Genomic DNA, 15418 nt, shown 5'->3' on the forward strand with positions numbered 1-15418 from the left:
GTCTTCCCGACGGAGCTTGGTATCTCATTGTGGTGAGTCTCGCCAACGCACCAGCTGTACAGTGGGAAAGCACCTGCCTAATCGTTTCAATTCTCCGTAGGCAGCCACGCTCATCACCGCTGATGGGGGAAAGCACCTGGCCGAGCTGTATCAATTCGTCTTGGATGATCTCGGCAGTGACGCGACCGTGAAAAGTCGGCAGAATGTCTCACGAAGACTGCGAGCGGTCATCATCAAGGCATGGACACTAGTCGGCATGCCGCGCGCGAGTGACGGCCTCTTCTCCCTCCTTGGAGTTGAGGATTCCAAAGATGCGGCTCAAGACTGGGACCGGGCTGAATTTGCCAGGCGACCAGAGAAGGCGATCCAGCGTACTCAGGAGTGGTGGCAGCACGTGTTTGGAGAAGAAGAAGTGGCCGGGATCAACAAATCGTATGAGACGAATCCGGATTTCGGTCAGTGACCCCCATGTCTGGCTCCGTTGCATTTCGAGTGGCTGAATTCCTGCTAGCCTGGACAGTCGAATTCGCGGTGTATGGTCTGTTCCTGGCGGATCTGTCCGTTCTGGGACCGGTAGAGAACGAGTTGGTAATACTGGCCAGCGTAATGGGTCAAGGCGCGCACAATACCACTCGGTTCCATCTACGGGGGGCCCGCCGCATTGGTGTTAGCTCAAAGGATGCGGCCGAAATCCAGGGCGTTATCGAGATGGTTGCGAACCATGAGGGCAAAGACTCGACTTCTTGGCCTCGATTTCAAGAAGTCGAGCACCTGTTTCCATAGACCGAATCCACTGAAATGAGTGCCAAGTAATGGTGCATACACATGCCAGCTGACGCTCCGTGGATCTTCCGGGTGCGCTGAAATCTTTCCGAGCAGCCTTTCACAGGGGACGGTGATCACGTCCCAGGCTCTCCGCAATCTACATGTCAGAGCGGCAGGTCATGACGCCAGGCGCCCTGATTGATGTCGGTGCCGGTACGGCGCACCTACTTGAGCACCAGTTGAATGATTCCCCATTCTTACATCAAGTCATAGCTCTTCTTTTAAATGGTGGTCTTCTTAGCAGCCGTTGTCAATGTAGTTTGCGGAACTCAACATTGGTTTCAGTGCAAAGCTGGCGTCCAACGGAAGTCACCATGTCACGCACCCTGACATACGCAGACGTGGCAGCACATACAGCGAGACACGACCTCTACGTTATCATCCACAGCAAAGTGTTGGACCTCAGTAAATTTATCGACGAACACCCGTAAGTCATCATCCTTTTCTTCTTTCTTTGCGCCGACGCATTTGGGCACCGCTACAGCACGCTTTGAACGGAAAAGCTAGACGGTAATGACCTTGGGCCTCTGGTTCGCCTAGAAATGTATCTTACCTTCTTCGAAACACTGTGGTACTAACTGCTCATAGTGGCGGGGAAGAGGTTTTAGTGGACCAAGGGGGCAAGGATGCCACAGATGCCTTCGAAGATGTCGGTCATAGCGCAGACGCCCGCCGGATTTTAGACACACTGGCCATCGGCACCTTGGACAGAAGAGTAGGCTCCCAAGATTCCAGTGCGCTATAGGCTGAGTTGAGCTCTGACATTTGATTTCTGAAAGGGTTACGACAGTGCGAAGCCCGTTACCACTACCATGGCTCCTGTGTCTTGGCCCGACGGCTCTGGATTCAGTATGTACCTGATGATTGCGCTCTTCAGCGTTCTGGCAGCTCTTGGCGTGTATATAGTTACGCTGGCCTAGAATGAGCCAATGTCTCGCCGAGGTCTGAGGTTATGCTAGGAGATAGAGCATATAACTTTGGAAGAAAGGACCCCGCTTCGCCTATCTCAGCCCGTGTCGATGCCGTCTCAAGGCTTCCAAACATGCCAGATTTTGCTCACATGTTTCGGTCACTATGCGATTTTGCCCACTCAGGCTTGGCCCGATGCCTGTCTCCGTGTGCATTGGCCTGGTCCCTTTCCATTTGCTTGGCATATTCGTCTCGTGCCGCTCTCGTATCGCCTTTCACTTTGAACCAGGCGGGCAAGTTGTCATTGATTGACTGCTCGAGGTTGTAGATCTCGTCATCCTCGACAAGAAGTCCCACGCCCGACATCTCCAGCCCTCCCTGAACCAGATAAGCACAAGCGATTGCGCATGTGCGCGAAGAACTGAGATTGACTCCCACAGCTTGTAGTTTTGCACGCATCTGATCAAAGGCCTCCTTTCCTCGCTTGTACTGCTGCAGAAATACTCCAGGAGTGAACGTGATATGTGGAGCAACGATGGTGAGCGCGATTCCTTTCTCTTTGGCGGAACCGGCTAAGGAGCGGAGTAGGCCTGTGGCTCCTGAGCACTGTTAGTGAAAATGCTCACGGTAAATGAATGAAGCTGTGAAGAGGGGATGTTCACCGTTCTTCGCCGCAGAATATGCCGGCATTATCTCATTTCCTCCATAACCTGCCCGACTGGTGACCATGATAACAGTCCCTCCAGTGTCCCTCAAGTAGTAGAACCCCAGGGCGACCCCATACAGCGTTCCCTTCAGATCCACATCTAAGACTCTCAAGTCAGGGGCCAACGGCCTCCCTGTGTGGTCAACTTTGAGATCGAAAAACTGGCCGCGTGGCTCGGCAACCCCGGCATTGAGGCAGACCACGTCTATATGGCCGAACTTCTTGATGGCCGCTTCGAATGCCTCGGTCTGGGAGTCCCATGAGCTTATGTCGCACTGGCAGGCCAAGGCGCGCGATGAATCCAATCCCACGTAAGTGTCTGGACGATTGCGACCACCGACGAAAACAACATTGCAACCAAGGTCATAGAAGAACTCTGCGATCTCAAGGCCTATGCCAGAAGACGCGCCAGTGACTATGACGGTCTTTCTGGCAAAGGCTTGAGGTGAATCGAGGTCAACTTTAATAACAGGCGCAACGGAGGTATCCATGATGTCTTGGTATATTTCGATCCCTGATGTTGGAGGGCCTGGTCTTGCCTTGACAAGTCAAGGCAACCCCAAATCAAATTGTGTTAGGGCTCATTCGAATATGAGAGAGTGGAGACCAGATCATGGGTGAACGATCTGAGCAAGCTGCTGACCGAGGGCCATAAACGGGTTTCTTCAGTTCCCGACCCGCTCGCCAACATGCCGTCTGCGATCTCACAACACGCACTTTGTCACCCAACTCAAGAGCATTCAAGAATCGCTAGCGAGCCAGAGAGCTAGGCATGAGATTGGGCCGATGATCAGCGGATCGGAGAGACTGGCTGCGATCCGGCAGCAGATCTTCCGTATCTTTGGCCTGCCACTAGCCCTAGACATAAAAACTCGACCCGAACTATAACTTGTTTGCTCGTAGGCTACGCGAGTCAAAGTTCAGGAAGAAAGTCCCTCTACTAAGGGAGCGAAAGCGCATCCGGCAGGTCTTCTTAGCCAGAACGAGGTTGCTTCGCCTCCTTCCCTCAACCTCTGAAGAAAATACGATGCACAGAAATCTTCTGATCTTAGGCGGTTCCGGCAAAACTGGTATCAAGGTTGTGCAGCAATCACTCGGAAGAGGTCATACGGTCACGGCTTACGCGCGAAATGCAACAAGATTGAAAGAGGTATATGGCTCTGCCATTAGCAAGGGCTCCTTGACGGCAAGTTTTCTTTCCCGGAGGACCCTTACAGCTATCATTCTGATGCGCGGTGTCAGGTCATCGAATGCGAGATCTCTGCCCTCCGCGAGCGGCTTTCGCCCATCCTCTCCCAATTCGAGGCTATTATTTCTGTTCTTGGGCCTAATAGTCTGAGCTACACCGGGACTGAAATTGCACAACTTTACGAATGGATGCTGGCCGAATTACGGCAGCTGCACATCCAGCAGCGTCCATACCTACTACTAACTTCAACACAATCGATTGTCAACCCAGAAGACGGCTTTGACCTCTTCACTAAACTCCACATCTTCTTCATCATGACCATCGCACCAGGGGCTCGCAGAGAAACCATGGCAATTAAAGACGTATTCATGAGGGAGATCAAGTCTCAGAAGACCGACGTTGAGTGGACCGTGTGTCGCCTCAATCTACTGAAGGATTCGGGCTTGCCTCTTGAAGGTGGGAAGGCTGGGTACGTTGGGAAGAATGGGTGGATATCGACGATAGACCGGGCACAACTGGCCTTCTGGTTGATACGGGAAGCAGAGAAAGAACCAACGGAGAGAAAATGGGTTGGGAAAATGCCCGCACTTTGGGGTGACAGTGTTGTCTGAATCTTGTCAATTACACCGCCGTTTATAGCTAACTTTGTCGGACGCAAGAGGCTTCAGGCACCAGTCCAAACTTGATGTCGTACTTGAATCCCGCCTTCGGGCTGGGATGGTCCTTACCAACAATACAATTTGCGGACCTGATCTCGACTGTACCAGGATGATTTCCCTATGGTCTGAACTCCGAACCATGTTTAGGGTTTATTTCAACATCCGAAAATACTGCACGACCGTGCCGTTTGACCCACTCTATGGCTGTCTGCATCGGACTCTCGGCTTCGACGCTATTTTGCACTGCATGTGGCACGGCTCGCTCACCAACAGCGACCCGCCCGAGAAGAGCAATGGACAGTAAACAGTTCATCCAGTCGTCGCCCCGCTAAAGGAGGCTTGAAGTACTCACAGCTTCGACTCTGCCTTGAACATTGACTTGTACCAGTGGTACGAAGATGAGACTTGTCGACTTCTATTATTCTCAGTCCTTCACTGATCAGAAGCTTTGAGGCGCCATGGGCCTCCTAGACGCCCTTCCTATCTCCTACATGCCGAATCTAGTTGCACTCACCCTTCTCCCTGTGGCCATCATAGTCTCGGTATGTTACGACAACAGCGAATTTTGATGCTGGTCTGACACAGGCAAGGTATTCGTTTACTATGTCGCTCTGGGAGTGTATAACATATGGTTCCATCCGCTCCGCCACTACCCCGGCCCCGTCCAGAACGCTGCAACAAGACTCACTTGGAGTTTTCAAGTCATCTCTGGCAGGTCTCAGTTCCTGCTGTCCCAACTTCATGAGAAATATGGAGATGTTGTTCGCATTGGTCCCAACGAGCTGTCATACACTTCCTCCAAAGCTTGGAAAGATATCTATCAATCACGCTCGGGAAAATCCCAGTTCCAAAAAGATCCGCTGCATTACCAGAAGCACGACAAAATACCTAGCCTGCACGTGTCAAGCGATGCAGACCATACCCGTATGCGTCGGCTCATCTCGCACGCTTTCTCCGACAAGGCTTTGAGAGATCAAGAGCCCATCATGAAACAATACAGCGACCTGCTGGTGAAGCGCTTACACGAAGCCACCGAGTCGGGAGACCCTGTCAACATCAAGCAATGGTATCAATGGACACTGTTCGACTTGTTTGGCGATCTTTGCTTCAATCAGCCCTTTGGTTGCCTAGAGTCTGGGAAAAGCCATCCCTGGATCGACATAATCGGCGAGTCAATCCAAGCCTTTTATTACCTCGGTCTTGCTAGACGTTTACCCGGACTCCAAAGCCTTGTAATGAAGGCGATTCCCAAGAAGAAGACAGAACAAGCAGCATGGCATTCAGAGTTTAGCAAAAACCTGGCGGACAGGCGAATGGCCATGGAAACTGACCGTCCCGATTTTATGTCCTTCATTCTTAAACACAACGAGACAGAGAAAGCATTGACAGTGCCTGAGATTCGCTCCAACACCAACGTGTTGATCCCTGGTGGCAGCGAGACAACTTCTACCTTCCTCACGGGCACAACATGGAATTTGCTCCGACATCCGTCCAAGTACAAAAGGCTGGTGGAGGAAATTCGGTCAACCTTCAAGGACGCCCATGAGATCAACATCAGCACCACTGCGGGCATGGAATATTTGAACGCAGTCATTAACGAAGGGCTTCGAGTCTACCCACCTGTGCCCTCAAACATGCCCAGAGTGGTCCCTGAGGAAGGAGCTGTCGTCTGTGAAAAATGGCTTCCTGGCGGAGTATGCTCAAGTCTTAACCTCATATTCCCTAGTATTCAATCTGCTAACGAAACTAAACCTCGAGTTAGATATCCGTCTGCGTGGCGCCGTATCCAATGACACACACTTCTCGCAACTTCAAGGACCCTGATTCCTTCGTTCCCGAACGCTGGCTAAAAGACCCTCTGTACAAGACTGACGACCTGGCCGCCTCCCAACCATTCTCGTTCGGTCCGAGGAACTGCATTGGGAAGAAGTGAGTCTCCTCAGAATAACAGCTCCTCAATGGTCATCTATACCGGTATTAACTACCCTCTAGTCTTGCCTACGCGGAGATGCGCCTGGTCCTTTGCAAGATTCTATGGCACTTCGATCTCGAGCTCATGTCTGAGAGTGAGAAGTGGTTCCCGCACAACATGATTGTGATCTGGGATGGCCCACCCTTGTATGTCAAGCTACACGCTGTTGACCGATGAGCTTGCGCCATAGACGGTGGAGGACGAGGTACGGTACACAGAGATATCATAGAAACAGGGATTTGTTCAGCTTGTTCTTTGTGGGCTACAATCTGAGCTACTGGAGACAGGAAGTTCAACTGGTTTCCCTTGTCTGGCCATTTCTACTGAAGGGCTGAACTGGCCTCTTGTCACTTCCCCCACGACCCTCTTCTTCTCCTTTCTCACTTCGACTGGAGTCCCAGATAACGATGTCGTCTAAGAACCTCTCTTTCAATGTTTCGTCCAGGATTCCTTCTCACCCATGAGGTATGCCATGGTCTCGTCAGGGTATTCGTGCTTCTCGCGACGATAGCGATTCGCCGCGCTTACCTCCAGACACACGGCGTAGGCATTTGGGTCATCCAAAAGTTCTTTGATGGCACCTACGATATGCTCGGGCTTCGTAATCTTGTCATCTGGTAGGGTTGGCTTGACGCCGAGCTTGACCAACTTCACCGGAAGGCCGATATTTGTCGGAACGGCGCCTGGCAGGATGGCGTTGACGCGGATGTTTTCCTTCTTCAGCTCCTTTCCAAGACTACGCACCAGTCCGATGACGGCATACTTGGCAGCACAGTAAATTGGGAGGATGGCGGCTTCGTACAGAGCGGAAGCTATCATTGGAAAGTCAGTCTACGGGTGACCCATCTATGTCGCTACAGGGTTGACTGACCAGAACTTGTAATTACCAGGCTACCTCCTGCGACGGGGTTCTGGCGGAAGTAGTGCATCGCTAGAAAAGCTGTATAGATTGCGCCGTCGCAGCTGACCTTGCTCGTGAGGAGGCTAGGTTCGGGAGGAGGAAGCGACTCGGACGGGCGGTAAAAGTCTTCCACATCGAGAATTCCGGCGTTTGCGAAGACTGCGCCAGGTTCATCAGCATTTTGCCAAGAGCTTCACCGTGAAGATCTAAACGAGGCGTATCCTGACCGAAGTCAATTCGTCCATACATTTCCCAGGTGTGCGCGAACGCCTTTGCTTGGGAAGCATAGTTGGTGACATCCACCTGTGTGAAGATGCCTCTGACCTCGTCGGCCGCGGCTTGGCCAGTCTTCTCGTTCAATTCTGCTATCGAGATCTCCCAGCCGTCCTTCTTCAGCTGCCTGGCTGTGTAGAGGCCAATGCCCGACCCTTTGGAGCTTATTCAGGATGAATCTGTCAATTCAGGGATGGACGACATTACCAGCACCAGTTATCAGCGCGACCTTATTGGGGGACGGCATTTTCAAAGCAGGTATGGATTCGATGATGCAAATCTAACAGCTGAGTTGACATGAAGAGAGAAGAGCCACGCACTGCCACTGTAGGGTCAAGGACCTACTAGATACACGGGACCTGCAGCCTGTGTTCAATATTCAAGCCATCGACGAAGCCCTTCTCTGCCCTAGATCCGTGGCTCACGCTAGACTTGAAACAGTTCCTTTTCCTTGGTGTGGCCCGAGCTGTTGGTAATACCAGAGAAAGTGTTGCTGCAGCCGGGTTCGGACTATCATCAAAATCGGAGAAACATGCGCTCCTGTCAGAGGCTGGAATCTTCGCAGTAGCAGTGAGCTCACATCGAGACCTGTTTGCGAATAGCCTCTCGGACCGTGGTCCAAGAAATGGCTCTGCGGTTCTCGACGAGGTCTCTCAGGCGCGTCGGATATATGTTGCCTGGCTTTCCGAATCTTTGAGATGGCTGCTCCGAGGCTTTCGTCCGCCGTTTCGGTTGAGATATTGATATTCCTTCTCGTATTCGGGAACGGAAGCTTTGTCCGAACCATCACGGTTTGCTCATTGTCGACATTCTGGGTCTGTAAGTCGTGGCTCGACGTTGTTTTTAACAGCGGCTCGGCCTTTGATTTCCGTACTAGCGAAAAGGGTGGAGAGCCTTTGCCAACAGATTTGGTCTTTCTGCCACTGCGTTCGCACAACCCGAATTGTGAAATTGGTTCAAGTTCTTGATTGCACAATTTTGAAGCCCGGGGATTATGCATCCCAATCTCTCTTATTTCCTGAGCAACCTGAAATAGACTGATCAGAATGGACAAGCTACATCGCTAAGCTATTCTTCTTTGGTCATCAACTTAGTTAATCTCTCGGGGCCTCAATCCCGTGAAATTTGGAAATGGTAATAAATTACAACACCAGTCGAGGTTGTGGGTGTGTATGTGCACCAATCTCAGCGACTGATCGAAACACGAGACATGCCCCGGCCTTCGTTTGACGAACTTCCTCTCAACCCGGACGACCCTCCTTTTTCGGCCTGGGGTTTGTATGGCAAAGATGATGAGCTGGGCACGTTGAATCTCTTGACGGCAGAGACTGTTGCAGAGGCGGCTAAGGAAATCAAAACCGGCATCCGTATAGGATTGGATCTCCCTCTGAACTTCCTGAAGCGGCCGTCGCACAACAGGCGGGCACTCAATCATTCCATCATCAAATACCCCCGGCCAAACCATGACGACGTTATCGAACTAAATACGCAGGTGACTTACGACGACGATATCGCACCCGGCTGAAAATGTGAAAGCTGACTCCCCAAGGTTTCTTCGCAATGGGACGGTCTCCGACATGTCGCCTTCCAAAGCCGACGACTCTTCTACCAAGGGGTGACTGTTGAAGAAATCTCGGGCCCTGGCGCTGGCACAAAACTCGGAATTCACGGTATTTTGCCCCTTCCACGTTTGGCCACCACGACGAGGGAGGCTGTAGGCTGGGACTAAATCTTGGCTGTTTACAGAATGGTGCAACAACGGTGGGATCGCCGGCCGAGGCGTTTTGCTGGACTATTGTCGGTGGGCTGAGGCTCAGAAGCTCGTCGGTTATAACCACATGAGCGACCATCAGATAACTGCCAAGAATCTTCAGGCCGTTGCGAAGGCACAAAACGTGATGCTGAAACAAGGAGACATCCTTCTGGTGCGGTCAGGATTCACAAAGGGCTACAGTCAGTTGAATGATGATGAGAAGATTGCCTGGAGTGAGCAGAAGACAACAACTTGGATTGGCCTGGAGACATCGATTAATACTGCCCGTTGGCTATGGGATACAGGATTCGCAGCCTGTGGAGGAGATCAGCCCGGCTGGGAGAGCTTCCCTATTTGGCAAAAGCCGGAAGAGGGAGGCCTAGAGAACCTGGCGCTTCACGAGGTGATGCTTAGCGGATGGGGCATGCCAATCGGTAATTTACCCAAGGGAAAGAACGTTTCCGCAGAGCTCTTAGGCTGACATTGATATGACAGGCGAATTCTTCAACCTCGAGAAGCTCGGTGAGGAGTGCGAGAAACGAAACCGATACTCTTTTTTCCTGGCTAGTATGCCTCTGAATGTCCCAGGGGGTGTGGCAAGCCCTCCGAATGCCATGGCTATATTCTAAGGATAGGATGATATCTTGTCATTGCACTTCAGCAAAGTCTACCACCATCAATGACATACGTTGATCCAGTGATCCACTTGCTCTCGTCGCCGAGTAGAAAAGCAATCAGAGCAGCCACTTCCTCTGGCTCACCCGGCCGGTCGATTGCTCTGCCGGACGCGAACTGTGGATTTGGCACCAGAGCACTTGCCCTGGCCATCATGGGGGTTTCGATTCTCCCACTGTTTCTGGTCAGACATTGAATACCCTCGGGGCCAGTTTGACTTACGGGCAGACCACATTCACCCTCACAGAGCGGCTCCCAGCTTCTCGAGCCGCACACTTTGTCAACCCAATCACTCCATGCTTACTTGTGGAGTATGCTGGGAACTGAGCAGACCCAACCATTCCAGCAACACTGGTTGCATTGACAATACTTCCGCCATCCGAAATGGCCTTTAACTGGGCCCGTAAGCAGTACATTAGCCCCGTCAGATTGATCCCAATGATCCAGTCCCAAGTATTGTCAGACATCTCCACGATTCCCTTCGCCTCTTCTGTAAAAACTCCCGCCAGATTTGCCCCTCCATCAAGCTTGCCTAGATGGGAGACCGTCTTTTGAATCCAGGCTTCGACCTCGTCGGTCTTGCTCACGTCAACGACCGTCCCGATGACTTTGGCGTTAGGCGAGTGTTTCGTGACCAATTCAATAGCAGCCTCGAGGTTCTGCTGCGCGATGTCTGCCAATGACAGACTTGCGCCTCGTTCTGCAAGGTAACGAGCCGTTGCCAGACCAATTCCAGAGCCCGCGCCAGTGATCGCAATCACTTTACCACTCAGATACTGGGAAGACATCCTATGACAGAAAATGTGCTTCAAGTGCCCTGACATAAAAAATCCTTCTTCAGCAGCAACATTGCTATCTTTTGGAGAATTTTTTCCGTAGTCAGGTTGGTTGTTTGAACCCCGGTTCGGAAGGGTTGAGCCGATGAACGGATATACCATGTCTTGGCCGAGGTTGTCTTTCAACGAAGTGTCTCGGGCCTTGAAAGGCAGCGGAATAGTTGCATCACGGCTTCTCCTGGTTGACGAAAAGCCCATTTTAAAGCAGGGCGACGTATCCTGCTTGTCCTGACTCATCAACTTTCCCACTTCGAGTCGCCGCCATCAAGACTTTTAGTGTCTCCCAGCATATCTGCAGACTTACCACACGCACGCGCGCATATTCGATCATGGGCTCGCTGGGGCAGCAGAAGTCACCTAGAATCATTCGATACAAGGATCTCGAGCCCTCATGGCACCTGCCGAACCAGGTACCAGGCTTGATGCGTTGGATGATTAACTGGGTTGGCGGAGGAGAAGGCTTTGTCAACTCGAATCCTCGCGATTCCTATGAGAGCCTGGAGTCGGCAGTAGGCCTGATGCACATACCCGCAGGGAATCGCCAGAGCGGTCTGCACTACCACAGTGTCAACGAGATCTATGTCATCCTGAAGGGTGAAGTCATGGGTTGGGATGGCAACAAAGAGGTTCATCGAGCCGGGCCACTCGACTGCCTCTACACCCCGAAAGACACTCCACATGGAGTGCGCGCTGCCGGAGACGAGCCGGTGGACTTGATCTGGATACATGACGCCATTGAGAAGAAGGGTACTTCCAAGTATTGGGACGGCAGCACTCCCAATCCCCAAACCAGGCCAGTCGAAATAGTCAAGTTCAAAGACCTAGAGCCCAGATGGACAGCGCTAGACCTTAGGGAGCCAGGCCACATGCACTACATGCTTAGTTATGTCGGGGGCAAGGACGGAAGGTTGAATTTCAACCGTGGTGTCGCCGTTGAGAATGACAACGTTGGCATCGGCCTCTTAGTCATCGAGCCTGGCCACAAAAAAGTGGCAGAGCGAGTCCCTACTTCTGAGGTCTATGTGCTCGTCCGCGGCGAGGCCGTTGTCAACTTTGGCGCAGGAAACACAGAACTGCGAAGGCTGGATGCGGTTTACATTCCAGCCGGTGCCTCGTGGACTATTCGGAATCATGGTGCTGAGCAGGCGTTTTTGGTGTGGGTACACGAACAAGTGCAGCCAGCCTCTGCCGGGGCTCCATATCAGAATCATAGTTTGTAGGGAATCAAAACGTCTCTCTTCACAAATGAGGAGTTTGTAGTTGAATACCCTCCACTGACTCAAAGCCATTGATACTACTGAGATCTCTGATTAAACTGATCTGGACATGAAGGATTTGGGTCCAAGCGCCTCCAGCGGTTAGGAAGGCCACTTCTGACTCTCCAGGATTCCCTTCGAGGCTGGTATCGAGAGCGGACGGAGGACTAGAGAAACGGATGGTGGTAGTCAATCCGCCATCCTCGTCGTGGCATAACAGCGAAAAGCTGCGGGGACTCTTGGGTGCGTCAAAACAGACGGTGCTATTTGTGTGGACATGTTCTCCTCGGATGCTGCAGACTTTGACCGTGACGGGTTGAGGTCGCGGGAGCTTCTCCTACCCGACGTGCGGTACAAACGGGACGTTCGTTGGTACGGCTGACCGTCACCCATTTGTACACCAGGGTAGATCCGGACGGCCAGGGGGACTCATTCGGGTGCTTCGCAATGCTGGTTCCGCCCCATCGTTAACGCGACACTCGTCGACACCATCCCTTTTCAACTCTGATCGCGGTCACTGATTTTGTGACCGGAGACGCTATGCGGCTGGAATTTCGAAGGAAGGAAGTAGAAATATTCCGAGGGCTCCTCGAATTCTAGATGCCTCAATATGTTTTGAACAATCAGACTGTCTCACCCACCTGAGTAACCATGGCCACGAACATCGATGTTCCCGTGTGTAACGGCATTGAGGCCGCTCCCTCAATGCAGGAGCGCCCTGGGGTTTACGGCTGGCCCACAACGAACGAAAATGGTTACACAATTCAAGAGGTCCCGATGGGCACTAAGTGCTTTAGAAAGGCAATAGTCGTGGGCGCGGGTGCTTCAGGGCTGGATTTCGCCAAATTTCAACGGGAACGATTAACCAATTTTGAATGTGTGATCTACGAGAAGAACGACGAGGTGTCTGGTACCTGGACAGAGAACCGCTATCCGTAAGTGCTGAACAGTCTGGATCGCCGTTTTACGTGCTAAACGGGACGACAGTGGCTGCGCTTGCGACATTCCTTCCGTGACTTACCAGTATACCTGGGAGAAAAAGATCTGGTCGCAGTTTTACTCCGGTGCCGCTGAAATATTGGAATACTTCAAGCACGTTGCCGACAAGTATGAGCTACGACAGTACATCAAACTTCGACACGAGGTCGTCCATGCGCAATGGGACGAGGACGCGGGCAAATGGTTAGTCAAGGTGAAGAACCTCGCGGAGGGCACCGAGTTCGAGGACAGCGCCGAGATACTCATCAATGCGTCTGGCATCTTCAAGTAAGACTCCTCAAGGTACTAACAAGCCGGACGCCTTCTGACCTCGCACCCGATCTAGCTATTGGGAGTGGCCCAGGATAAAGGGCTTGAAAGACTACAAAGGTATCCTAGCTCACTCGGCCAACTATCCGGCCGCCCTCGAGCTCGAAGGAAAACGGATTGCCATTGTCGGCACTGGGGCCAGTGGTCTTCAGCTCACAGCGGCACTTCAAAAGAAGGCATCTCACCTGTATACCTGGATCAGGACTGGCACGTGGATCACTTCAAGTTATGGCTCCAACTTTGCCGGTCCGGACGGCGGCAACTTCGAATACTCCGAAGAGCAAAAAAAGAGATTTATCGAAGACCCAGAGTACTATCTCAAGTACGTCAAGGAAGTGGAGTCAGCGCTCAGCGACCCCCTCGCGGTCCTCAAAGACACGCCCATTTCAAAACTTGCACAGGAATTCTCCAAAACTCTAATGAAGCAGAAGCTGAGGGGACGGGAAGACCTATTGGAAGCACTGATACCGACGACATTTCCCGTGGGATGCAAGCGACGCACACCTGGAAATGGATACCTGGAGGCACTTGTTCAGTCGAATGTCACCACTTTCTGCAAAGCGTCCCTGGATGAGATCACCGAAAAGGGATTCATTGATCCCAATGGTAACGAGGTCGAAGTCGATGCCATCATCCTCGCCACAGGCTTTAACACCACTTGGGTACCACGATTTCCGATAGTTGCAAACGGAAAGGATCTTCGGCACATCTACCAGAAAGACGCGCTTTCGTATTTGGGCGTAGCCGCGCCATATATGCCCAACTATTTCACGTTTTATGGCCCGTACTCCCCCATCGGACAGGGCAGCGTCTTGGCCATGATGGACGTCTTCACGGTCTGGATGTTGCAGATGATCGAAAAAATGCAAACCGAAGACATTAAGAGCTTTGTCCCGAAACAAGACGCCATTGAGGAATACGGTGAACATACAAAACTATTGATCAAGCGATTCGTGTGGGATGGGCCATGTCGCAGTTGGATGAAATCGGGCACCATCGATGGCCCACCAAGTTCATACGCTGGAACCAGGGCTCAAGCGCAAGTTCTCTCCCCTATTCCCAGCCTTCTTGTTTGCTTACTGACCTGGCGCACATATAGTATGGAACTTCTGGCAACCCCCCGATTCGAAGATTTTGACATCAAGTACAAGAACCGCAATAGGTGGCAGTTTCTAGGGAACGGCTTCTCCCTACGTGATGTGGATGGGAGGGATATCACATGGTACTGGGGGTTCGTGGGCAATGAAGACAAGCAACGAAATTTCGACATCTAAGAGGTTCATCATCTCGCAGGCTTCCTGCACAGAGGATAGACGGTAGAAGTTGTTGTCAGGGGACGGTTTATCTGAATCCCCAAGTGTCAAATATATGTTCAAGCCGGAGTCACTGTTGACCAGTCTGAATTTACTTGAGTAACAAGTTAGCTAGATTTGGGCCTTATTTATCTTGAGGAAATGTAAAAAAAAAAAAAAAAAGGATCCAAAACTTCATTCCGCACTATCGCGTCGGGGAAACGCTTACCCGACTTACTAATGCTGTCACTATCTACGGAATGGACCAAGGTACCCCAGTACGTGTTGACAGGTAGCCACTGTGACAAACCACCTGAGACGCTAGCTGTTTCACCAACTGCGCCACACCGTTGTTCTCGCCGATCTGCGATAGCATGGCGATGGAACAGGAGGTTTCAGGAACGGCCTTCAGAGCACAGGCCAAAGTATATAAACAGGCGGAGTCTCTCTGAATAGCGAGGGACACAGAAGACAATCAAGCAGATAGATCCACTCCCAATCTGTGTATAACAGTACGAGGTACTCTACTGGGTAGGCTATAGTCGACACTCCAGGTTAGGCCTAGGAGTAGTTAAATAGGCCTCAGAATAGCGCGGTAAGCGAAATTCTCAATGGGCAGACGTGAACAAGTCACGAAATTTGCCGAAATTTACCTAGCTGTCCTTCTCTAACCTTTTTCTTTCTTGAAATTTCGGTTACACCTGCTAAACTAGGTATAGTGGACTATTAAGGTTTACTTAAGTACTGTATAAGAAGGTCCATATTTATACTTAAGTAAGCAATAATTCTGCCCCACACTGCTGTCGACACTCACATCAGCTACCTTTTGAGCTGTAGATTTTCACCCCGTCCTTAACGTGTCAA

The 15418-nt window shown here is 51.6% G+C and overlaps 10 protein-coding genes across 10 annotated transcripts; 7 read left to right on the top strand and 3 right to left on the bottom strand.

Moving 5' to 3' along the window:
* Nucleotides 1-256: 256 nt before the first annotated feature.
* A1O5_09974 (uncharacterized protein) lies at nucleotides 257-783 on the top strand (the record flags this gene model as incomplete). The annotated part of the gene is made up of 2 exons (XM_007750552.1): nucleotides 257-455; nucleotides 512-783. 2 exons carry the CDS (start codon nucleotides 257-259, stop codon nucleotides 781-783), a joined length of 471 nt encoding a protein of 156 aa, XP_007748742.1.
* A 356-nt stretch (nucleotides 784-1139) lies between these two features.
* A1O5_09975 (cytochrome-b5 reductase) lies at nucleotides 1140-1570 on the top strand (the record flags this gene model as incomplete). Its single annotated transcript, XM_007750553.1, has 2 exons — nucleotides 1140-1252; nucleotides 1414-1570. 2 exons carry the CDS (start codon nucleotides 1140-1142, stop codon nucleotides 1568-1570), a joined length of 270 nt encoding a protein of 89 aa, XP_007748743.1.
* A 311-nt stretch (nucleotides 1571-1881) lies between these two features.
* A1O5_09976 (uncharacterized protein) lies at nucleotides 1882-2931 on the bottom strand (the record flags this gene model as incomplete). The annotated part of the gene is made up of 2 exons (XM_007750554.1): nucleotides 1882-2333; nucleotides 2397-2931. 2 exons carry the CDS (start codon nucleotides 2929-2931, stop codon nucleotides 1882-1884), a joined length of 987 nt encoding a protein of 328 aa, XP_007748744.1.
* Nucleotides 2932-3467: 536 nt separating this feature from the next.
* On the top strand, nucleotides 3468-4240 carry A1O5_09977 (uncharacterized protein; the record flags this gene model as incomplete). The annotated part of the gene is made up of 2 exons (XM_007750555.1): nucleotides 3468-3590; nucleotides 3683-4240. The coding sequence occupies 2 exons, from the start codon at nucleotides 3468-3470 to the stop codon at nucleotides 4238-4240; spliced, it is 681 nt and encodes a 226-aa protein (XP_007748745.1).
* Nucleotides 4241-4746: 506 nt separating this feature from the next.
* Nucleotides 4747-6437, top strand: A1O5_09978 (uncharacterized protein; the record flags this gene model as incomplete). The annotated part of the gene is made up of 4 exons (XM_007750556.1): nucleotides 4747-4830; nucleotides 4879-5982; nucleotides 6051-6217; nucleotides 6281-6437. The coding sequence occupies 4 exons, from the start codon at nucleotides 4747-4749 to the stop codon at nucleotides 6435-6437; spliced, it is 1512 nt and encodes a 503-aa protein (XP_007748746.1).
* A 252-nt stretch (nucleotides 6438-6689) lies between these two features.
* A1O5_09979 (uncharacterized protein) lies at nucleotides 6690-7681 on the bottom strand (the record flags this gene model as incomplete). The annotated part of the gene is made up of 4 exons (XM_007750557.1): nucleotides 6690-7072; nucleotides 7132-7320; nucleotides 7389-7589; nucleotides 7642-7681. 4 exons carry the CDS (start codon nucleotides 7679-7681, stop codon nucleotides 6690-6692), a joined length of 813 nt encoding a protein of 270 aa, XP_007748747.1.
* Nucleotides 7682-8644: 963 nt separating this feature from the next.
* A1O5_09980 (uncharacterized protein) lies at nucleotides 8645-9816 on the top strand (the record flags this gene model as incomplete). Its single annotated transcript, XM_007750558.1, has 4 exons — nucleotides 8645-8926; nucleotides 8984-9104; nucleotides 9181-9621; nucleotides 9683-9816. 4 exons carry the CDS (start codon nucleotides 8645-8647, stop codon nucleotides 9814-9816), a joined length of 978 nt encoding a protein of 325 aa, XP_007748748.1.
* A 28-nt stretch (nucleotides 9817-9844) lies between these two features.
* Nucleotides 9845-10650, bottom strand: A1O5_09981 (uncharacterized protein; the record flags this gene model as incomplete). The annotated part of the gene is made up of 2 exons (XM_007750559.1): nucleotides 9845-10037; nucleotides 10085-10650. The coding sequence occupies 2 exons, from the start codon at nucleotides 10648-10650 to the stop codon at nucleotides 9845-9847; spliced, it is 759 nt and encodes a 252-aa protein (XP_007748749.1).
* Nucleotides 10651-11027: 377 nt separating this feature from the next.
* A1O5_09982 (uncharacterized protein) lies at nucleotides 11028-11918 on the top strand (the record flags this gene model as incomplete). The annotated part of the gene is made up of 1 exon (XM_007750560.1): nucleotides 11028-11918. One exon carries the CDS (start codon nucleotides 11028-11030, stop codon nucleotides 11916-11918), a length of 891 nt encoding a protein of 296 aa, XP_007748750.1.
* A 687-nt stretch (nucleotides 11919-12605) lies between these two features.
* On the top strand, nucleotides 12606-14536 carry A1O5_09983 (uncharacterized protein; the record flags this gene model as incomplete). Its single annotated transcript, XM_007750561.1, has 3 exons — nucleotides 12606-12889; nucleotides 12942-13220; nucleotides 13279-14536. 3 exons carry the CDS (start codon nucleotides 12606-12608, stop codon nucleotides 14534-14536), a joined length of 1821 nt encoding a protein of 606 aa, XP_007748751.1.
* Between the last annotated feature and the right edge of the window lie 882 nt (nucleotides 14537-15418).

This window comes from Cladophialophora psammophila (genome assembly GCF_000585535.1).
Source record: "Cladophialophora psammophila CBS 110553 chromosome Unknown aczJe-supercont1.18, whole genome shotgun sequence".
In the NCBI taxonomy this organism is placed as follows: Eukaryota; Fungi; Ascomycota; class Eurotiomycetes; order Chaetothyriales; family Herpotrichiellaceae; genus Cladophialophora; species Cladophialophora psammophila.